Genomic DNA, 24,718 nt, shown 5'->3' on the forward strand with positions numbered 1-24,718 from the left:
TTAAACAACATGCTACCAAACAACTAACGGGTCAAAGAAGAAACGAAAAGAGAAATTAAAAAAGACCTTGAGACAAGCAAAAATGGAAATATAACACCCCCACATTTATGGGATGCAGAAAAAGCAGTTTCAAGAGAAAAATTTAAAGCAGTAAATGCCTACCTCAAGAAAATAAGAAGAGTCTCAAACAAATAATGTAACGTTACACTTTAAGGAACTAGAAAAAGAACAGGTGAAGCCTAAAGTTAGTAGAAGGAAGTAAATAAGAAAGATTACAGCAGACATAAATGAAATAGAGACTAAAAAACAACAGAAAAGATCAATGAAACTAAGAGTCGATTCTTTGGAAAGATAAAATTGACACACTTTTATTAGACTCGCCAGGAAAAAAAAACTGGAAGATTTAAATAAAATCAGAAATGAAAGAGGTGTACAACTGATACACAGAAATACAAAAGACCCCAAGAGACTCTTATAAAAATGATAAGTCAGGGGCGCCTGGGTGGCTCGGTTGGTTAAGCGTCCGACTTCGGCTCGGGTCATGATCTCACGGTCCGTGGGTTCGAGCCCCGTGTCAGGCTCTGTGCTGACCGCTCAGAGCCTGGAGCCTGTTTCAGATTCTGTGTCTCCCTCTCTCTCTGCCCCTCCCCTGTTCATGCTCTGTCTCTCTCTGTCTCAAAAATAAATAAACGCTAAAAAAAAATTTAAAAAAAATGATATGTCAACAAATTGGACAACCTAGAAGAAAAGAATACATTTCTAGAAATATATGACCTACCAAGACTGAACCATGAAGGAATAGAATATCTGAATAGATCAATTACTGGTAAGGAGATTGAATCAGTAATCAAAAACCTCCCAACTAACAAAAGTCCAAGACCAGATGACTTAACCAGTGAATCCTACCAAACATTCAAGGGATTAATATCAATCCTTCTCAAACTCTTCCAAAAAGCAGAAAAGGAGGGGATTCTTTTCTAATTTTTTTTTTTTTTTTTTTTTTTTTTTTTAGTGTTTATGTATTTTTGAGAGAGCATGAGCAGGAGAGGAGCAGGGAGGGAGGAAGACACAGAATCCAAAGCAGGCTCCAGGCTCCTAGCTGTCAGCACATAGCCCAATGCAGGGCTCGAACTCACTAGCTATGAGACCGTGACCTGAACTGAAGTTGGACGCTTAACCGACTAAGCCACCCAGGCGCCCCAGGAGGGGACTCTTTCAAACTCATTTTATGAGGCTACCATTACCCTGATACTAAAACTTGACAAGGACACCACAAGAAGAGAAAATGAGAGGCCAACATCTCTGATGAACATAGATGCAAAAATTCTCAATAAAATGTGATCAAACTAAATTCAACAACGTATTAAGAGGATCATATACCATAATCAAGTGGGATTTATTCTAGGGATGCAAAGACGGTTCAAGTGACTGAGCCACAAATTAGTCAAGTGATTCACAACGTTAACAAAATGAAGGACAAAATGAGAAGATAATTTCAATTGATGCAGAAAAAGCATTTGACAAAATTCCACATCCACTTATGATAAAAACTCTCAAAAAGGTGGGTGGAGACAGAATGTATCTCAACATAATAAAGGCCATATATTACAAATAGCATCCTATTCAACAGTAAAAAGCCAAAAGTTTTCCCTCTAAGATCAGGAACAAGACAAGGATGCCAATCTTGCCACTTTTATTCAACATAGTATCGTCAGTCCCAGCTACAGCAATCAGGCAAGAAAAAGAAGTAAAAGGCATCCAAACTGGAAAGGAAGAAATAAAACTGTCACTATTTGCAGATGGCATGATATTATATATAGAAAACCCTACAGACTCTTTTAAAAAACTGTTAGAACTAACAAATGAATTCAGAGAATTTGCAGGATACAAAATCAGCATATAAAAAAAATCTGTTGCATTTCCATACACTAATGAACTATCAGAAAGAGAAATCAAGAAAATACTCCTATTTACGAGGCATCAAAAAATAAGGAAATGCCTAAGAATAAATTTAACCAAGGAGGTGAAAGACCAGTATACTGAAAACTATAAGACATTAATAAAATAAATTGAAGATGACACAAATAAATGGAAGGATGTTCTGTGCTCATGGATTCAAAGAATTAATATTGTTAAAATGCCCTTACTACCCAAAGCAATCTACAGATTCAATGCAATCTCTACCAAATTTCCAATGGCATTTTTCATGGAAACAGAACAAACAATCCTGAAATTTGTATGGAACCATAGAAGACCTGGAATAGCCAAAGCAATCTTGAGAAAGAGAAAAACAGGAGCCATCACACTCCCTGATTCAAACTTTATTACAAAGCTACGGTAATTAAAACATTATGGCACTGGCATAAAAACGGACGCATAGATCAAAAAGAACAGAATAGAAAGCCTAGAAATAAGTCTATACGTATATGTCAATTAATATATAACAAAGGAGGCAAGAATATACAATAGGAAAAGGACAATCCCTTCAACAAATGGTGCTTGGAATGCTGGACAGCCACAAGCAAAAGAATGAAAATAGACAACTGTCTTCCACCATACACAAAAATTAACTCAAGATGGATTGAAGGCTTGGATGTAGGCCTTGAGACCATAAAACTCTTAGAAGAAAACATAGGCAGTAAGCTCCTTGACATGAGTCTTGCAGATGATTTTTAAAATCTGATACCAGGGGCGCCTGGGTGGCTCAGTCGGTTAAGCGGCCGACTTCAGCTCAGGTCATGAGCTTGCAGTCCGTGAGTTCGAGCCCCGTGTCGGGCTCTGTGCTGACAGCTCAGAGCCTGAAGCCTGTTTCAGATTCTGTGTCTCCCTCTCTCTGACACTCCCCCGTTCATGCTCTGTCTCTCTCTGTCTCAAAAATGAATAAACGTTAAAAAAAAAATAAAAAAAAAAAAAATAAATAAATAAATAAAATCTGATACCAAGAAAAAACAACAAAAGCAAAAATAATCATGTGGGACCACAACACACTGAAAATCTTCTGCACAGCAAAGGAAACCATCAACAAAATGAAAAGGCCACATACTGAAAGTATTTGCAAGTCACGTATCTGATAAGGGGTTAATATCCAAAATACAGAAAGAACTCCTATCACTCAATAAAAAGATAAAAAAAAACCCCCAAACAATCCAATTTTAAAACTGGGTAAAGGACTTGAGTAGACATTTCTCCAAAGAAGACATACAGATGGCCAATGGACACATGAAAAGATATTCAACATCAATCATCACCTGGGAAATACAAATCAAAACCTCAATGAGATACTACCTCAGACCTGTTAAATGGCTATTATCAAAAAGACTAGGGGTGCCTAGGTGGCTCAATCAGTTAAGTATCTGAGTCTTGGTTTTAGTTCAGGTCATGATCTCATGGTTCACAGGATCAAACCCCTCATCGGGATCTGTGCTGATAGCATGGAGCCTGCTTGGGATTCTCTCTCTCCCTCTCTCTCTCTCTCTCTCTGCCTCTCTCCCACTCATGCATGTGTTCTCTCACTCAATAAATAAACTTTAAAAAAAAAGACTAGAAAAAACAAGTGTTGGCAAGGATGTGGAGAAAAAAGAATCCTTGTGCATAGCTGGTGGGAATGTAAATTGGTACAGCCCCTATGGTAAACAGTATGGAAGTTCCTCAAAAAATTAAAATAGACTGCCATACAATCCATCGATTACTATTTATCTGAAGAAAATGAAAACACAAATTCAAAAAAGATACATGTACCCCCATGGTTATTGCAGCATTATTTACAATAGCCAAAATATGGAAACAACCTAAGTATCTCTCAAAGGATAAGTGGATAATCCAAAGAAGATGTCGCATACCCGCCCCCCGACACAGAGAAATACTACTCAGCCATAAAAAAGAATGAAATCTTGCCATTTGTGGTAACACTGATGAAACTAGAGGGTATTATGCTAAGTGAAACAAGTCAGACAAAGAAAGACAAATACTGTATAATATCTCGTATAGGTAGAATCCTGAAAAACAAACAAAAAAATAAACAAAAGATCATGCTCATAGTTACAGAAAATTGATTGGTGGTTGTCAGAGGTGAGGGGTGGGGGATGGAAAAAATGGATGAAGGGGATCAAAAGGTAAAACAACTTTTAAAAAATTAAAAAATCACATGGGTTGAGGAGTATTCCCTCATTCTATTCCTTGGAAAAGTTCACATATTATTGGAACTATCCATTCCTTAACTGTTGGTATAACTTGTTTTTAAAGTTGTATGGGGCCAGTGGTTTTTTTTTTTAAATTTTTTAAAATTTATTTTTATTTTTATTTTTTTTTTATGGAACGATTTTTAACTACTGATTCAATTTCTTAAAAGTTTCTAGAACTATTTAGGTCCTCAATTTCTCAGCTTGTTAAAGGCTATGTTATTTCCCAGGGATTTATCTATTTTATCTAAATTTTCAAATTTACTGGCATCAGTGGCCTTATTAGACCTTGATTTCTTTAACGTTCCTAACATTTATAGTTCCAAGTGTGTTTTCATTCTTATTTCTATTTAGTTGTTTTTACCTATTCTGGGATTTTGTGATTGCTTTTATCAAGAGTTTTTCAATTTCCTCAGTTTTTTTAGAGCCCTGATATTTTTCACTTTAGTGATCCACTATATTTGCTTTTTATCACATTACTTTCTGCTTTTATCTTCTTTATTTTTCCTCTTTTCTACTTTCTTTGAATTAAATCTGCTCTTCTTTTCCCAACTCTCTAACTTGGAGAATTAGAATATTAATTGTAGGCTTCCTAACTTTCAATATAAGCATTTTAAGCTATCAATGCCCTTGTATATAGTGCTTTGGCTACATCCTACAAGTTTTCACATATAGAATTTTCATTACTGTTCAGTTTAATTAGTTATTATTTCCATGTGTTAGATGTCTTTAAACAAAATTTTATTTTGAGGCTAATTCAGGAAAAGATTGGGTTAAGTGCATTGGAAAAGACTTTCAATCACTATGTCCATTATTTTCAAAGTGATTTACACTCATGGGAAAAGGTATATTAAGTAGAAAAAATTGTATCTTAAGGGGCACTTCTCTTTCCCTCTCCCCTTCTACATTTCTTTTGGACCCCAGAAATTGGGAACTTCTACTCTCTTGGAAGCAAAGAAATGAAGCTTCCAATTTTCTCTACACATTTTATTTTTTTAAAATCAAAATATATTTACCTTTTTTCAGGAACAGAATTTAATGATTCATCACTTACAAAAAATACCCAGTGCTCATCCCAACCAGGGTCCTCCTTAATGTCCCTCGCCCATTTAGCCTTTCCCCCAACCCTGCCAGCAACCCTCAGTTTGTTCTTTCTTATGGTTTGTTCCCTCTCCGTTTTGTATTATTTTTGCTTCCCTTTCCTTATGTTCATCTGTTTGGTATCTTAAATTCCACATATGAGTGAAATCATATGATATTTGTCTTTCTCTGACTTATTTCACTTAGCATAATACACTCTAGTTCCACCCACATTGTTGCAAATGGCAAGATCTCATTCTTTTTGATCGAGTAATATTCCATTAAATATATGTACCACATCTTTATCCATTCATCAGTCGATGGACATTTGGGCTCTTTCCATACTTTGGCTATTGTTGATAGTGCTGCTATAAACATTGGGATGCACATGTCCCTTCAAATCAGCATTTTGGTATCCTTTGGATAAATACCTAGTAGTGCAATTGCTGGGTCACAGGGTAGTTCTATCTTTAATTTTTTGAGGAACCTCCATACTGTTTTCCAGAGCGGCTGCACCAGTCTGCTCTCCCACCAACAGTGCAAAAGGGTTCCCCTTTCTCTGCATCCTCACCAACATCTGTCATTGCCTGAGTTGTTAATTTTAGCCATTCTGATAGGTGTGAGGTGGCATCTCCTTGTGGTTTTGATTTGTATTTCCCTGATGATGAGGGATGTTGAGCATTTTTTCAGGTGTCTGTTAGCCATCTGGATGTCTTCTTTGGAAAACTGTTTATGTCTTTTGCCCATTTCTTCCCTGGATTATTTGTTTTTTGGGTGTTGAGTTCGGTAAGTTCTTTATAGATTTTGGATACTAACCCTTTATCTGATACGTCATTTGCAAATATCTTCTGCCATTGCCTTTTAGTTTTGTTGTTTCCTTTGCTGTGCAGAAGCTTTTTGTCTTGATGTAAGTCCCAATAGTTCATTTTTGCTTTTGTTTCCCTTGCCTCTGGAGACATGTCAAGTAAGAAGTTTCTGTGGTCAAGATCAAAGAGGTTGTTGCCTGTTTTCTCCTCTAGGATTTTGATGGCTTCCTGTCTTACATTTAGGTCTTTCATCCATTTTGAGTTTATTTTTGTGTGTGGTGTAAGAGAGTGGTCTAGGTTCATTCTTCTGCATGTCGCTGTCCAGTTTTCCCAACACCATTTGCTGAGAAGACTGTCCTTATCCCATTGGATATTCTTTCCCACTTTGTCAAAGATTAGTTGGCCATATGTTTGTGGGTCCATTTCTGAGTTCTCTATTCTGTTCCATTGATCTGAGTCTGTTTTTGTGCCAGTACCATACTGTCTTGATGATGACAGCTTTGTAATACAGCTTGAAGTCTGGAATTGTGATGCCTCCTGTTTTGGTTTTCTTTTTCAAGATTGCTTTGGTTATTCGGGGTCTTTTCTGGTTCCATATAAAGTTTAGGATTGTTTGTTCTAGTTCTGTGAAGAATGCTGGTATTATTTTGATAGGGATTGCATTGAATATGTAGATTGTTTTGGGGAGTACTGACATTTTATTTTTTTGAAAAATTTTTTTAATGTTTATTTTTGAGAGAGAGAGAGAGTCAGAGCACCAGTGGGGGAAGGACAGAGAAAGAGAGGGAGACACACAATCTGAAGCAGATTCCAGGCTCTGAACTGTCAGCACAGAGCCCAACATGGGGCTCAAACCCAGGAGCTGAGCTATGAGATCATGACCTGAGCCCAACTCCAATACTAAACTGAGCCACCCAAGCGTCCCTTATTTTTTTGACATTGAAAGAGTCAAGTTTCCCTCCCCCCTTTCCCTCCCTTTCCTTTCCTCTCCCTTTTTTTTCCTTCCTCTCCCACTCTTCTCCCTCTCCTACCTGCCTAGTCTCCTTCCTCTTCTCCCCCACTGCCCCCACTCTCTCTCATGCTACCTGCCAGGCCTGCATCCAAGTGAAGCTGGTGGGGTCTAAGTGCCTCTAGCTGTCCCATCCCTTGATACAAAGGTAAGTGCATTTCAGGGGCATGGCTGTGGGGAATCTCACTTTCTTTTTGGATCTTATTACATTCTTGAATCTAACCTTACCAGTAACAAATTAGATGACAATATTTAATTCCCACATTAATCTTGTGTTTATTTCTCAGTTGTTTCCAAATCTGGAGGGAAAGGGCACTGAGTGATTACGCTTCTAAAGAACCCTCAACAACTGCTTGAAGAAAGGCAAGACACGTTTAATCCCAGCTTCTTGCGGTGGGAATGAGGGATGTGATGTCAAGTGGCTGGGATGTCAAAGGTCTGATTAAAGATTAGGGAACTCCTTCTGAAGCCCGACCATGGGAGAGAGAAAAGGAAGCAAGGTGTACTATTGATCATTGTTCATTCTGGGGGAAAGCGGAAACAGGAAAGAGAATGTGCTTCGAAAAACAAAATGTCCTGTCTTTGATTAATGGGCGCACAGCGCATATGGCAGAGTGACAAATTACAAAGAGAACAGGGAAATAACACACCAAGCATTCAAACTCCGATAGGCTAAGCAAACATTCTGGGTGCCCAGTGGTTTTCTTTGGGTGCACAGACCGCACATTTTGGTTTCCAGGTTACCAACCTCCCCCAATTATTGGTTGTCATAGCGAGCGGAGGTCCCACTTGTCACAATAACCTGGCCCACGTCAGTCTGCTGTGCTCCATGGGGCAGCACCGTCTGGACATGCTATTTAGGCGCTGGTGTCTAATTCCAGCCTTGCCCTGTAAGATAATCTCGGGAAGCTAGAAAATCTATGAGAAGGGGAAAACATACTTCCTCTGCAGTCGTCAAGAAATGATCACGTAAAATACATGTAGACACCTCCAGACCCCGTATGCAATGTATTTACTTAGCATTCACTCATCAAGTGGATCCACCATAAGCAGCCACAACCCCAGTGCCGGTCAACCCTGAGTGGGAAAGAAAGGTTGCTGCTGCTTACAAAACGCTGTCTTTGAAGATAGTCTGTCTTCAGGGCCATCTGTCGTTCAGCCAAAATTTATCGAGCACTTATTCGGATTCAAGCACTGCAGTGTTGGATACCGGGTTGGGGGTGGGGAGAGGGAACACAGGAGAGCAACGGATACAAAAACGTATTTGAGAAGAAGTTTGCACCATGTGGAAACGTTCAGTGGGATGGGACGTACAATTAATTGCTAAATGAGGGAATTTAGAGAAGAGCGAAAGTAGTGGTTTTGGGGAGGCAGCAGTGTGAAGGAGGAGGGTTTTGACGGCAGAGAGAGCTGTTCTTCGGACATCCCGGTTCATGGGGCGGCCCTGCTACTCACAAGGACTTTGGGCAAGTAACTTCGACTCATGGAGGCCCAGCCTCCCCACCGAGAAACTGGGAGTAATGTTACCTTCCTAAGAAAGTTTGTAAATCAACTAACATGCAGTACCAGCTGCGCCTGGCACATTTCAATCAAGAGGAATGGCCCGTGGGGAGACGGGAGGGGAGTCTGAATGGAAGCAGGAGCCTGGGAGCTGAACGGAGCAAGGTCGGTCAGGTGGAACGAGGGTGATGACGGGAAATGAGGACGACGACAGAAGGGTCTAGCAACGGGGCAGAGGAATTCAGACTTGATGGAAGAGGCAACAGGAGCCATGAGAGCCCGAAAAGAAACTGTTAACAGTGGTGACTGGGAAGTCTAAGTCCAGAAGGACAAAAGGAAGGAAACAGGCAGCCGGCGGAGAGCAGAGCTACAATTAGAGCCCCACTCTAGGCAGGAGGTCATGAGGAAGAGTGAGTTCCAGCCTCCACATGTGTTTGCTTTTCCTTAGGAAAGCAATAAGCATGCCAAATGTCTGTCTGGCCCTTTATGCTTGCAGAGTACCGATGCAAACCGTATGGCATTTTGAACCTTTGGAATATTACTACTAGGCACGGATACAAAACTGTAGGCTCAGAGTTAAACGCTTTAGCTACTATAACCTAGCTGGGGAGTGGCAGAGAGAGGATCCAAACTCTGACTCTTCAACTGAGGCTTAAGAAGAGGGTAGCTGAGCCAGCAGGGGAAGGGGGGCTCCTAGAATCATTTGCATTGCAGTATCAAAGTCAAGTACGGCAGTAAGTGCGCTGTAGGAAAAGACCTTGGGTTTCATTCAGGTCAGACAGACCGGGGTGTATACCCTTTCTCTTTCCTTGGGACCTTGTGCAAATCATTTGACTCTGAAGCCTCAGTTTCTTTGCGGGAGGGAAAATTCATTTTTTCTGGCATCGTGTCTCTACGGGGAGGAACATTCAGTGGAATAAAATTCTGGACCTCTATCCTCTCTCTCTCACTTCCTCCTAATTGAGGAGGGGGAGTCTGATCTCACTGGTGAATGTAGCGGGAGCTGAACATGAGTAGCCAGCCTCTTCCTCTCTCTTCCCCTTGAAGATCTGCCTATTCAGAGAAAGCCCATTCTGCTCCCCTGTTTATAAACTTAACAAGGGTAGGGCTGGGTCCCCAAGGAAGCTGGTGGTGAGAAACTAGTCTAGTCTCACTTGCCTCCAAAGCTGTATTGTGTTCGTCAACCTGGGACTGATCAGTTATTAAAGCTGACCCTTTGTTTGTATTGCCTGAAGCTGTGATAGGGAAAAGAAAAAACATTTTTCACTAGTAAAGTTGATATACAACATCCAAAAGTTATCAAGAGTATTAGAGATAATATATATGAAGTGCTGGGCCTAGAGAAGGTAAGGATTAAAAGGTTATTATTGTGTGCTCATAGATTTTCGTAACCACAATTAGATCTGAATCACTCCTTCATTTCTAGAAATATTAAGAACTTTCCATTGTTCATTACAATCAAATCTTGTTAAAGCAACACCAAGAGGCTTTTTAAATTAAGCTTTTGAGAAACTGATGAGTAGCAAATATTACTTTAAATAAATGAATCATCAACAAGGGAAATTTGCTACTCTGGGTTTCTTGTTGTTTTGGTGTAGGTACCAAAAGCAAAGGCAACGAACACGTTCACAAATACAAAAATGTGGATCTCTTTTCTTTTTGGTTGAGAGACAGCAGAGAAATTCTTATTTGAAGTAACCTTCACAATAACCCTCATTCCTCCTCAAAACCATGAAGGAGCACATGGGGATGGCTGTTACAAACTGGACAATCTTTACCTTCTCACAGGGGTCATGATGTTTGGGATATGAGGCCTAAGAAGGAATGAGGCAAAGGGATTCCTTTTAATAGTCAGAGATTAGTAATGGTTTTGTTTTGTTTTTGGATAATATACAACATGAGTAGAAAATCACTTGGAAATCCAATTTTGGCAAAAGGGAATAAACACGTATAGCTGCACAAACAGCACCTAAGGGAACGGGATGAAATCAGCCTGGGGCCCGGTCAGATGCCTGCAGCTTGAGTTATCAATGGCTTTGCATCGGTCAGCACCCATCGACCCCTCCTTCCCCGGGCTCCCAACACATGGATACACGCCCCCGTCCTAAAGATGCTGCCCGTTACTGGATACCACGTAGTAACAAGTAAGTTTGAGCAGGTGCCTGGCAAACATTTTCCGAGTGCTTTCTGCGTATAAGACACAACGTGCAGATAATGCCTCCCGCCATCTGGCCAGCACGGTGGCGTTCTTCGGGGCCTCCTTACCTCTTTCATGATTTTGATGGCTTCCACCCGGTGCTGGGGTGGCGGATAGAGCAGCACCCGGTGATACAGGGACTGGAGCACGGGCTTCATGGAGTCCACCGACCCCACCAGCCGGACCAGCTCGGCCGCGATGTAGTAAATGGTCCGAGCCACCGGCCCGCTCAGGGCTGGCGCCGTGGAGGAGCAGCCCGACCCCCGGCCGTGGTCGGAAACTCCCGGAGATGCAGAGTCCGACTCGATGCCCGCGCCGGCGCTGCTGCTGTGAGCGGAGGTGATGGTTTTGTCATGAATTGGATTCCCCAGGATCACGATGAGAGCAGGGCAAAGGTTCTTCCTGGGAAGACACAGGAGGAAACATCCGTTCCGCGACAAGCCAAAATGATAAACTGTGAATTTTACCCCTGATGCCACAAAAATGGCTAGTACGAGTTGGGTTCTTTACTGCCCCTCTTTTTGGCTAATGTCCTGCCTCAGTTTTCCGTGCGTCTCCGTCACTTCTAGGTAATACGAAGAGAATACTTTTTCTCGGAACTCCAGGCAGAATTGACTAAAGAAAATCCCAGGAGAAGTATTAAGAAACTGTCTTACGTAAAGAAACAGACTCAAAATGCTAAATGGCTTCGTCAGAGTGACTCATTTTACTATAAATAACAAAATTATTTCTACTTCTAATTTCAGAAGTTAATTTGAAATTCTGACACATGGTACTGTCACATCATTCGATTTCCTCCCTGTGGAAAAGCCCCGGAACCCACAGTAACTAGCTGGCTGCCTGCGGGCCCTGTCACTTGTGTGTACCTCTGGCTATAATTAAGTGACTCGTCTGCACGTTGAGATGGAGAATGTACCACGGAAGGGCTAAGAATAACACTCAGTCGCTCTTGCCCCCCTGTGCAACCTTCTGGTGCCTTCGCATACTTTTAGGATAGACCGGTAACCTCGAAAACAATCCCCTCCTTCCTGAGTCTCATGATCCCGTGGTGTCAACAAAATGCAAGAGGGCCCTGGAGACCTATTTTGTTAAAAAAAAAAATCATAAGCTTCTCTCTATCCTGGTCTAGTGCATGCAAGCGAAACAATTTCCCTGCTTTCTAAAGCACGTGCCCACGGGCGAGATGACCAGTAGGTCACGGATGCCATGGGAGGGGACCCACACGCACGGCTAGAAGGGGAGAACGCTCGAGTTGGGGTTGGGGGGTGCGAGGACGGGTGCTCACCAGATCAGGTCTGTGAAACCTCTGTGCAGGTGCATGGAGGGGGAGGAGCTGCTGAGCACGGACAGGATGCACTCGGAGTACAGGAGCTGTAGCTGCTGCTGGTCGCTACGGAAGAACAAAATCAGCGTGCAGACGCATGCCAGGTAAGGGCAAAATTGAAAAGGTGATGCGTGGGAAACGATTGGAAAAAATAGCAGGCGTTAGAGAAGTCTTAATTTGGGGGGGGGCAGTTGGCATTATGGGTTGAATTGTATCCCCCTCCAAAGTTATATGTTGGGAGTCCAAACCCCTGGTACGTCAGAACATACATCAGAACCGGAATCAGGAAGAATTTAATGTTCAAGCACATATTTACTACAGACATATGATACTTTGAAGAGAATTCATTTAAGAATCCTAGAATCCTGGAAGGGAATGGTCAGAAAAAAAGGAGGAACTTGCTTTGAAAAATCTTTTGGTTGTGTCTCTTTTCTCATAACATAAAGTAAATAAATGCCAAAAGGAAGCTTTGTGCCCTCAGTTCATATAACTCCCAGGACGGTGGCGGGGGGGGGGGGGGGTGGGCTGGTGGTGGCAGGGAAAGGCAAGACCAGGGACAGGCAGACTAGAACCCTGAGACAGGAAGGAAGAGAAGTTAGCACCAGTCGCAAACTCCAGAAGGTCACATACACACACAACTGTCAAAGGGAGAAAGGTTGCACAGATCCAAGAGCAAGGATTGCAAGAGAGGGGCCCGTGGGTCCCTGGTTTAAGGGCTGTGTTAGATACCTTGGCGATCGGTCTCTGCAAAATTGATATCAACCTGGCTGGCGAGCTATACGCCAAAGGCAAAATCCTGCCCATGGCGGCCTCATGAACCAGACATGATTTTCATGTTTTTAAAGGTTATAAAACAGTAACAGAAATGAACAGTGAGCAGAGGCAGAGGCAGTATGCGGCCCTTTACAGCAAACTCTGATCATCTCCTTGTCCAAAGAGAACTGTGCAATGATTCAGATAGTGAGTAATCCGAATACTAATGCCATTATCCTGAAGAAGGGAACTCCGCTCATGTTTGGATGTACTCTACCACACCCCCTAAGCGGGGAAGAAGAGATGGGTAAAGGCTGAGTTTCCACGAAACTTATTACCATTTGCCAAGAGGAAGGTGGTGGTTGGAGGAAGAATAAGAAAGGCAACACATACTTAGCCATTTTGGGGCCAGGTCAGGACTTTCGGTTTCCATACTCCTACACCCACACGCTTCCCGACCCTTCTGAGCAAGACCTCGTTCCTGGCAGGAAGAGCGCATTCTTCATTAGAAGAGACTAGAGACTCTCTAGAGTCTAGACTAGACTAGAGAGACAAGAGACTAGAGAGACAAGTACACAAGTGGGTAAAGCACTGTGGAGGAAGTGCTACAGGTGAATGATTTAAACACAAGGTTCTAACGAGAGCACAGGAGTGGCATCGAATCCTTAGAAAGATCCAGAAAGAATTTCTAAAGGAAGTGGTATCTTCACGGAGACCTGAAGTTCAAGGAGGAGTCTTGCCTGGCAGCGTGGGGGAGACGGTGTGTGTAGAGCACAGGGGAGAGGGTGGTGGTAGTCTGTGGTTGGAGCGAAGTATGAAGATACCATCAGCAAGAGGCAGGACGCGAGTGGTGGCAGGGGTCAGATCAGAAAGGGTCTTGGAGGACTTGTCTGGACAGTCAAGGCTCCTGTGAGCATCTACAGACTGTGCCACAGCAATATCGCAAGCTCAAGTAATCAGACCCCATGACAGACAGGATGCGTTGCCAAGGTAACTGGCCTGGGAGTCTCCTTGGAGACCGAACGCGGCAGCTTTTCTGTGGGCTGCGACAGTCTGGAAAAACGGGTGCCCGTGCCTCACGTGAGTCACGTCATTAAAGGAGCTGTCTGAAATGTAAGCAAATTCCACACGCGCCCCTTGCTAGATACACATATGCGTGTGCACAGTGTGTGCGTTTCTTATTTGTCTGACCGTAGACACACAAATATGTGAAAAGCACAAGGCAGAGAGAAGCCCAGAAACCAGCCCACTCTTTCAAAACACACAGGAACAATCTGCCCACTTAGGAGGGTGGTGGGTCCCTTGGCCTGGTCTTCTGTTTGAGCATTTCATGGCTGGCAGGTTGAGTGTTGGCTGGGTTTCATTTGCTGCTCATCTCTGAATTTCTTCCCAGGCTCAAGATCCATGGGGAGCAACTCCTGTGAGTGGGCCAGTGGGCCGTGAAGGCTGAGCAACCACCCTTCCCGGCAAGGCGGCTGCAAGGGTAATCTGACGGCATGTTCTGATCTCCGGAGTTCTTAATTTTTTTTTTTTTTTTTTTTTTAATTATCAGTCATTTTGACCTTCCCTCCCTTTGAGGTGGTTCAAATTTAGTTAGAAAAAGGAGAGAGGGAATTAAGTAATTGTGTGAGAAGTAGAATGGAATTAAATGCATGATACGAACACTTGGCCTTGCCTCAATGGTTCTGAGAATGCTTTGGTGTAGAGCCCTCTCTGACACTCGGTACTGGGAAGAGAGGGGGGTAGGGAGAGGTTGGTCGGAGACCAACAGGCAAAGAATGAATACATATCTTTATGAGCCCAATTATCCTTCCAAAAACTCTTGGATTTAAAAAGCACCATGTAACTCGACGTGCCTAATACAGAATTCTATGAATAACGCATCTCCAAGACATGTGAGTTGTTCTGTGTACCTGGACGCGTTTTGTGAATCCTCCCCCGAGACTGAACATATCATGAATACATACCCTGACAGAGCGAAAGCCCTGCAAGGTATTCGGGCGTTGATTTTGGAAATGGTCGTTGAGGGGAAGTGGTGGCCATAGTGTGATTTCGGAGGAAGAGGATATTTAGAAGGTGGGAGAATAAGAAGTTTAGCTAGTAGAAATAAGAGGAGTTGAGGGAGAAAAATCAGAAGAAATTGTAAAAGGCGTGAAAACTTGACAAGGAGAATAAACAGAACCACCAGACTGAAAGCAGCCAAGAGCATGGTCCTATCTGACCAGGTGGCCTTACAGGTCTTCCGTTTACACGGCACTGAGCGTGCGGCACCCCAGCGTCCTTGGCAACAGAACCCTCATCTTGGGGTAATGGAATCATGAGGCGAAAGACTATACTCAAACACGGTTAACAGGCTCCAGACGCAGAATGATAACTGGGGAAATGCATTGAAAAACCAAGCAAGACTATGAGAATCCTATAAAAACTGTTAGGCTTCATAATGACATGCCTAAAGCCATCTTTAAGCCAATGACTAATGAGAAATCCTAGAAAAAACATGTATGTGTCACATGAATTACTTTTCCCAATGAAAGTCCACTTTAAGTCATGGAATGTTATAAATATTGCAAATATTTATCCATAAAAAATTTCATTTGTCCCAATACTTCCTAGAAAATACCAATATTGAATCTCTATAATAATTACAGCAGATAAAACCTAGGACTCCCCCAGATAAACTAGGTCATATGGTCACTCTACAGATGGAGGTCCCTAGGGCTGATGTTAGAGACATCCAGGTTTTTTAAAAAAATTTTTAATGTTTTATTTATTTTTGAGAGAGAGACAGAGTATGAGTGGGAGAGGGACAGAGAGAGAGGGAGACACAGAATCTGAAGTAGGCTCCAGGCACTGAGCTGTCAGCACAGAGCCCAGTGCGGGGCCCGAACCCATGAACCATGAGATCATGACCTGAACTAAAGTTGGATGCTTAATTTACGGAGCCACCCAGGCGCCCCTAGACATCCAGGTTTTAAAGAACCATGAACTTCAAGCCCTTACTGGACTCAGCTGAAGACTCTTTGCTGACCAGTGAACAATGGTATGTTTTAAAGCTATCATTTATAGATCTACAGATTTGTTCTGATTTTTCTTGGTGGTTACTTTTTAATTATTAATGACATAACTACCTCGAGCTTTTCTAGCACTTAAAACCTTAGTCTTCCCTTAGCAAACCACTCAGGGAAAAAATGCTGAGCTTATTTGTTTTTCCTTGCCTGCAAAGTAATGAACACAGTCTTTAAATTTTTCAAAGTTTTGATGGCCTTTGTTTTATTTCCTGCTAAGACCTAAGTGGGTGGGATAGGAGAAGCAGCATCTTTGACAGCGGGAAACCACCTGGTTGCTGTCAGTGAGCTGCGGTGTTCCCCTGGTGAACATAAACAACTTCATAGGATGTTAATATCAGATGAAGATTCTCCACGATGGTGACAGAATAAGATGAGAGCCAATCTACAAACAGGCTTGAATGAAGATTTAAAAAGAAGTCTGTACAAACACAGAAAAGACCAAATATCATCCTCCCCTAGGAGTGACTCTTGCTTCTTCTACAGTGAGGGCATTGGCCGGCTCCAATCTGCCCCCCTCCGCCAACAGCTTGATAAAAACTAAGATGCCCCATACCAGGATTGCCCCTACTTTCTGACAGCACTCAATCCTTGAACAGACCCTCATTTCCTTTACCCTACTCCAAATCACCTAACTCTGATTCCGATCCTATAGCAATCTCTCCTAAAATCCTTTGACTGGATACCATTGGCTCCCCAAAGTATACAGACTCCCTTATTATTACAGGTAATAAACCTAATTCTGCTAACCTCAGGTAATTTTTGGCTACTGGGCATCAACTCTCTTTTAAGCAAATATTCTCATTTGATCATTACAAAAACCCTAATATAGTTTATATTACTAATATTATATTACATAAAAGAAAATAATAAATGATATATTAATTAATAGTAAATAATATATGAACTATTTTATAGGATACATAAGCTTATGGTAGTTGAGAGCTCTGCCCAGGAGCTAGTAAAGAGGAGAACAGGGTTTTATCCAGCTAAACCACCAAAGATAACGTAGTTCAGCCAATAGTGGCTAAACACCATACGTGATTGTATTTTAGGAGAAAACAAGCCAATGAGAAACATATCCCAGCTCTGATATAACAGCTGGCTCTGCTATGGGGGAGAGGAGCTAGGCAGGGGTGGGGAGGAGTGAGCACTAGAAGAAATCTAAACCCTGGTCACAAACAGGTAGAGTGAATATATAACCTATCCCAGCCAGGACCGTTAAGAGTGAAGGAGGGTGATTAAAATCATAAAGGATAGGCATAACGTGAAACTCTCCCAAGGTGATCGGGTCACATGGGGACTTCACAGATGGGGTTACGGTAGTTGGTGTTAGAGCCTTCAGGTTAGGGTAACAATCCGAGCCTCAGGCCTCCTGCCCCAACTCTCCGTGGTTAGGAAAGATGGGGACCTGAGCAGAGTACAGGAGAAGCCATCTACACATGCCATCTGCTGTTAGACCCATCCCTTCTGAGGAAAAATAATGTGCTATCTAGAGTCCAGGGTGAGAGAGGCTTGAGGGTGGGGCTCTGGAAGAAGTGCTTTGCTTTTTGGCTTGTATTACCTATGGATTAAATAGATCTCTTCATTGTTTAAGTGCCTAACATGAAGAGAGCTTAATTTGGTCAAAATGTGCAGGTACAGGGGCGCCTGGGTGGCTCAGTCAGCTAAGCATCTGACTTCGGCTCAGGTCATGAACTTGTGGTTCGTGAGCTTGAGCCCCGCATTGCATTAGGCTGTCTGCCGTCAGCAAAGAGCCTGCTTCAGATCCTCTGTCAAAAATAAATTAACATTGGGGTGCCTGGGTGGCTCAGTCAGTTAGGCATCTGACTTCAGTTCAGGTCACGATCTCACAGTTTGTGAGTTTGAGCCCCGTGTCGGGCTCTGTGCTGACAGCTCAGAGCCTGGAGCCTGCTTCGGATTCTGTGTCTCCTTCTGTCTCTGCCCCTCCCCTGCTCATGCTCTCTTGCTCTCTCTCAAAAATAAAGATTTAAAAAAATTTAAAAAAATAAATTAATTAACATTAAAATACGTGCAGGCCCAGGTGACCTAGAGGAACGATGGACACACTGATGTAGAGACCACTAGGCAAAAACCTCAACGGGTCATTCTAAGTTTAGCTTTTAAAAATCCCGAGTTTATTAGAAAAGAAACAAAAATGAACAAATCAAGTTTCTGCAGTTTTTCCAGCAAAGTGAGAGACCTCATTAATATTTCAAGTAGACTATATCTCCCAACTTTTTACTATATACAAAAATTTTGAAGTAAAAGTTCTTTGAATTCTCCAGTATTCTAGTTACTAGTAAGTGAAAGTGTCTTTCATAACTCAAAGGGCATTTTAGAATCTTACTGTGTTGTGGGAGTTTGCAATTAACTATGTATGTAGCTGGTAGAGACTTTTCATCTCATCTTGGAAAGTCTAATCCTTTTACAATTTGGCTTTACTAGAAATGTATAAATTAACTTATTAACCTACTGCCTGGAGAGTTGGAGCCGTGGATACCGTCTATATGACCTAATATCAATGATTAAACTGGCATGCAAAAAAAGATGAGAGCAATGTGTTCTTTTCAGAGATATGCAGGTGAGCTCACAGGCTCAGGAAATGTTAGAAGAAATACAGAAAGACCATACAGGGCACCCTTGCCCTTTAACAGAGGAGAAAAGCATAGCGCAGGGTGATGAGAAGACTATTTAGAGTCACACAACCGGGTTACGTCAACTAGCTTTGTCACATCAACTACCTGTCAGCCAACATTCTTCTCACTCAGCTCCTTGCTCGAGAGATCAACTCTTCTTTGCAAGCTATTGTTTGCCCATTTCTCACGAGAAAATGATATCCTTCAGTCATGGTCTTTGGTAATGCGGGCTTGCCCAAAGTCACTGAATAGATTTCTCAGGAATGACAGGTGACAACCAATGGGGGGAACCATCGTCCCTATAATCTGCAATCTGAAGTGATTCTGTAGACCAAAGTTACCTCAGAAACGGACCACCGATGAATAAGAACACCAGTGTTGAAGGCACTTACTTGATGGCGGCTTGTAGCTTCTCACACAGAACGGTGAGCACAGAGACAAGGTCATCACAAAGGGACTCAACTGTTGACCCTTCAAACAGAAGAGGTTATAAGCATTAGACATTGGCAGAGGGCACTAGAAGCTTCCCCAACAGTCCTTCCCATCCTCGGCTTTTGATGTGTTTGGGAACAAAAAGGTGGTGTTCAGATGCTGAGCCTGCCTTAGGTCACCAGAATCATCATAGAAAATACAAGTATTCATTTCTGAAGTAGAATACTGAAAATACAGTTAAGAAAATGATAGATGTTTCTTATCATACATAAGACTCATTCGCACTTAACAAAAGATACTTTGATTAAGAAACAACACAACTGACCACGATTTTCTCAATATTTAGGCCAGCAGACTACCCATGTATCGCTTATTCTGACCTTTGGAATTTCTGGGTCATTTGACCACACTTGAGTGGTATCAAAGAGAGAAACGTGGCCGCACGGAAGAAACTAAGGAACCGGGGAAAGAGGGCACAATAACTTAGTCATCACCTTCACTACTTTTCCTATTTGTCTAGCATCCTCAGGGCACAGGGTTGTTAATGGAGCAACCAACGTCAGAAGAAATGATTTTCCCTCCAAACATATTCATGTCCAGAAACCAGCAACCAACTCCCACAGAAGCACCGAATGTACTGGAAAAAAGGCTGACATTTAGAGTCTGCTCAAGTACTGGTCCACAACTTGCTGACCGCGTGAGCTCAGGTAAGCTCCCGTTTTCCCTTTGGCAGAATGGGGACAAACAATCCCAACCTCACAGAATTGTTGGGCCAAGTGCAGTAACAAATGGAAGCATTTGCTTTGCCTATAACAGACACCTTTAAAGAGCTATCCAAATGCAGCTAGGTATTTGATGAACGTATAGAGGAAACAATGACCACGAGGTCAAGGAAAATGGAGGAAAATGGCAAGAGCATAAGAGAGGAAAAGACCATAAAGTTGGAGGAGGACATGGAAGAGAAATGGCTAATCGTCAGAATTCATGACCTTCGATGCAGGAAGAAAACCTGAGAAATGACAAGGTACAGTGGTAAGACACAGTTACAAACAAATAAAACCATAAGTAGCCCCAAAACTCAGGTTTAGGTGAATGTCAGTGAGTCCGTTCATTTTTCACTGATGTGTATTTTTAAAGATCTGTCTTTGACCAAGAGGACTTGAACCTCTTTTTTTGGCTTAGGAAACCAAAGTGAAGATTTTATGGGAGCTGCAATTGCCCAAAGAGGGGAAAAGTTGGGTGGGGCCTGTCACTGGGAGCTTCCACAGGTGGCAAGATGCTGACGCACATTCCGGTGGGTCTGTGGCCTGAGAAGGGAGCAAGGGGCGATTAAAACAACACGCTCGGGGCGCCTGGGTGGCTCAGTGGGTTGAGCGTCCACTTGAGCTCAGCTCGTCTGTGCCCTGCATTGGGCTCTCTGATGTCAGCACAGAGCCTGCTTCCGATCCTCTGTCCTCTTCTCTCTCTGCCCCTCCCCCACTCTCTCTCTCTCTCAAAAAAGAAAAAAACAAACAAACATGAAAATAAATAAACAACATGATGCTCAAGCAATGCCTTCAGAGATGGCTTGACATCTTTCTCATTTCCTTCCTTCACTGTTTCTCTTAATTGTGGCTGCTTGGCTGTTTCTCTCTGTCCCTTTCGTTCCCCTTTTCATCCTCTCCTCCCCTTTTCTTATTATGAACAAGCGAAAATATCAAAGAAAAGAAGATTTTCTAGTAGTTTTTAAATTACTGAATAAAATCTGAAACAAAATATAGCTCAATTTTTTTTAATGAGGTAATTTGGATATTCCATACCTCTTTCAGAAAATAATACCACCAAACTAAAAACAAAAACAAAAAACCAACTGCTTGGCAATTTTATGTAGACCTTTGTTTTTCCTTTTCCTCTGGGTCAGAAGGAAATTCCCTACCTTGATTTCGTCTGTTATTTAAACTGAGCTGTCTGTCCTGTAAGACTCCCTGTGTGGTTCCTTTCTATATATATTTAAAAAAATGGCACTTCATAAACTTACTTCTGGTGCAATAACCCTGTGCCAATCAGGTTTCCATAACCTTCCATCCAATTCTCATTTTACCAATGAATAAACCCGACTTCAAGGAGAACAGCAACAACAAAAAAACCCTAGGCTCCAACAGGAAGATGTATGAAGAATTAATATCCTTTGGATAGTTGGTACAGAAAGAGGTGTAGCTGGCATGGGGTGCAGGGACAGAAGGGAGATTAAGTAACAGCTAATGAATTGCCAGTAAGGCAGAGGTAAGCCGAACCTCCGAGAACGGTGAACCAACCTGGGAGCTCCCACTCATCTTTACACCCCCAGTGCCAAGCACACAGTTGGCACCCGCTTCTTAAATTGAACTAGCAAAAATCGAATCCAATACCTTGATTCCTGAGTTCCTGTGGGACGTCCGGGTTTTCAATAATCTAGTGAGGGAGACACACAGAACAATTAGGAGATTCAGGCGTGACAATTTCTGACTCTTAGGCAACGGAAAATTTTAGGAAACAAATGTCATTCTGAGCGCTCTGGGGCTCAACTAACTTACCTAAGTGCACCCTCCAGGTCTTGATAGGATTACTCATGGTATTTGTGAAAAGACTCTGATGTCTGGAACCGAGCTCATCAGTTCCAAAAATAGTTCATTCGAGAGTCCACAGTCTTCACAGAAATTTAAGCCCGTTATGCACTTTATTTATGATTCCAGGGTGCTGAGCTGGGACTTAGAGCCATACCTATGTAAACAGGTTACCTTTGTACAGACAGTTTGTCCCAAGGTCACAGATTACACTTTGATTGGCACCTAATGAATACAGGCTCTTAATAATAAGAAGGATCAGGTTTCTGAACTTTAAAATACAGGTTCAAAGATGACTGCTGGTCAGAAGCACTTACTTCCTATTTGATGGGGGATCATATTAACTTCCAACTGTCTGACCAGACCAACCGCTCTGGGCTGTGGCTAGGCAGGTGTAGAACTATCGGGGTAGAGACAGAACCTTGGGGGAGGGGAGAACAGGAAGGGAAAGACGTTTACTATTAATTAGGCTCACTTCCTATTGCAAAGAGAATTTAGTGACTACTAAAAGGAGAGTAGAAGCCTCTTAGGTCTCCCCACATCTGAGCACTGGAAAAGAAGAGAGCATTTTCAGGCTAATCAACTACCAGACTTGTAAATCATCCCAGGGCACTGTTTTGTTTTTTAAACTTGTTACAGGCACGCATCTTTCCTATTCTTTGTTCCTCAATTTGAAAGCTCAGCTGCTTCCATAGCATTCATTGTGAAATGCCATGTCAATGTCTACAGCTCAGTAAATGGCTAAATACAAGTGTACAACAGCATTTTCTGGAGGAAATACATCTGAATCGTTTTTAAAGGACAAGAGAAACACTACCACCTACCCCTTAAGAATTTACGTGAGGCATTTTTGCTTTTTGAAATTAGTAACTTGAAATTTCACAATGGCTTTCGTCATCTAAATAATTCAATAACAAGGCTTGATAATAACTCCGGGATCCTGACGATACAAAATCAAACTGCATAATCTTTCCTGGGAGTGGGGATAGACATTAGGTTGAAGATACATTTGGACCCTTGAACAATATGGCGGTTGGGAGTACCAATCACCCCTTATGGCTGAAAATGTGTGTGTAACTTTTGACTTCCCCCAAACATGACCACTAACAGCCTATTATTGGCCAGAAGCCTTACCAATAACAAAAATAAGTCAATTAACACATATTTTCTATCTTATATGTATTGTATTCTGTATTCTTATATTAAAGTAAGATAGAAAAAAAGTGTTATTAAGAAAATCATAATGAAGAGAAAATGCAGTACTGTATTTGGAAAAAATCTGTATATTAGTAGACCCAGGCAGTTCAAACCCATGTTGTTCATGAGTTAACTGTACATTTCATGCTAATGCTTTTGGCAGTCTAGATTTATTTTCTTTTCATTGTATTTAAGTCTTCCTACTTCTGATATGGCCCATGATGTCTTCCTGTGATGGGTCATGCTACATATCTTCCCCAGGTAATGTGAGGTTCCCATGGGAGAACATAAACTCTCCTTTGAATGAACCTCACTGTGCCTATAGACCTCTTCCCTTTAATCGCCATTCTTAGCTGACAAAACTTATATCTCTCTCTAGTTGACATCACAAATGCTACAAATATTAGGATCCTGAGAATTGTTTTTCTGGGACATGGACACATCTCCGGGGACTGCATGAGTAATAGAAAGGAAATAACAGGAAACACCAATTTTCCACCTAATTTGGGATCTTGCTTCAGGCTGGGTAAGTCCAGATGGTCAGTGATGAGCAGGACCAGAGGGCTGGTTAGACATACAATACCAGGGACAGAGGCAGATAACCCTGTCAGTTTTTATTTTCTTAAAGATTTTACTTTTAGGCAATCTCTACACCCAACATGGGGCTCACACTCATAACCCTGTGATCAAGAGTCCCACACTCCACCAACTGAGCCGGCCAGACACCTCACCATCTAAGTTTTATCCAGACCTCTACAGCTTTACCTGTTACCGTTCTTATAGAAGAACAACATGAGCTAACAGGCTAAGTCATTTTACTTGAAACCAAATACCTTCCTACTTAAAAATTTAAAAATAAGATTAAGTGAACTAACATAATTGAAATCACTTTGAAATTACAAAGTTTCATTTAACGGTTCCTCTTAAGACATTCAGATATCATTTCTATTATAGTATTTCGTCATGTTGCCATTTAGCAAGGATGAACTATGTATGATTAATATAAGATTCTCAACATCTTAGGTTTATCTCTAGTAAGATGTGTTTTTAACAATTTTTTTCTTAAATGTTTTTTCCCTTAGCATGTTTTCCATTTACAATTTGAATTTCTTCTAAACTACTATTCCCACATTATCATACTCAAAATCCTAGTATAAATGAAGTAGTTTTTAACAAAAGGTAAGCTAATGTCATGTCAAGATAAAACAATTTTTTAAAATAGAAACTTAGGCTTCGGACACAGCAAACATCGAAAAAAAATCAGTATTTGCTTTTTCAGATTAGTGTGGTATTTTCAACACTGGCTGTTGCAGTCACAGTTAGGAGCCTAGGGGTTCAGTGATGGTTCTTTCACTGATAAGCTCATTCATTTTAGATTTCAATTTCACCTCTCTGGGCTTCATCTTCCTCATCTGTAAAATGAGGGCTAAAAGAATTTGACTAGGTAAGCTGGAAGGTTCCACTCAACTCTATAAATTAGAAAATAACTGAAGGTAAAAATTAGAAATGATTTTAAGTGAAACATGAGACCTTAATTTCTATAAAGTTAATTCATGAGATGTTTCAGGCTGCCACTGAGATTCCTTATTCTAAAAAATAATAAAGTGTTCAATTCAGAATACTTCTTGCAGATTTCAAAAGAAGTTTAACCTGAATTCTTCAGAGGCAGATTTAAAAAACCAACCACACACCTATTTTGAACAGGAATCATCTCTTCATTAACATTCCCAAAAGACAGGATATACAAGAAGCCAGTTACGTTTATATTTTTCCCGGGAATGCTCATTTTAGACAATCTGTTCAAGTTTGGATCAATAAGCTCTAACCGGCTTTGATGACAGAGAGAAGTCAAATCCAGCTTCTCCCCCCACCCCACCCCAATCCCCCCATGGTACCAGCAGGTGAAGGAAGACCCCCCTCCCCCCGCACAATCTTTTAGTTAACAGAGAGAAACAC

General features: G+C 41.8%; 1 protein-coding gene across 6 annotated transcripts in view; it reads right to left on the minus strand.

The window, feature by feature from the left end:
• ARFGEF3 (ARFGEF family member 3) overlaps positions 1–24,718 on the minus strand; it is a 183,739-nt gene that overhangs the window by 79,311 nt on the left and 79,710 nt on the right. For all 6 annotated transcript variants that reach the window (XM_019420456.2, XM_053904438.1, XM_019420455.2 and 3 more), the window contains 4 exons: positions 21,371–21,413; positions 18,944–19,022; positions 12,056–12,160; positions 10,839–11,172 (listed from right to left, as the gene is read on the minus strand). In XM_019420456.2, coding sequence (XP_019276001.2) covers positions 10,839–11,172; positions 12,056–12,160; positions 18,944–19,022; positions 21,371–21,413 — 561 coding nt within the window. The remainder of the gene's footprint in view (positions 1–10,838; positions 11,173–12,055; positions 12,161–18,943; positions 19,023–21,370; positions 21,414–24,718) is intronic.

This window comes from Panthera pardus, unplaced genomic scaffold, assembly GCF_024362965.1.
Source record: "Panthera pardus isolate Hobbes unplaced genomic scaffold, ASM2436296v1 HiC_scaffold_17, whole genome shotgun sequence".
NCBI classification, from domain to species: Eukaryota; Metazoa; Chordata; class Mammalia; order Carnivora; family Felidae; genus Panthera; species Panthera pardus.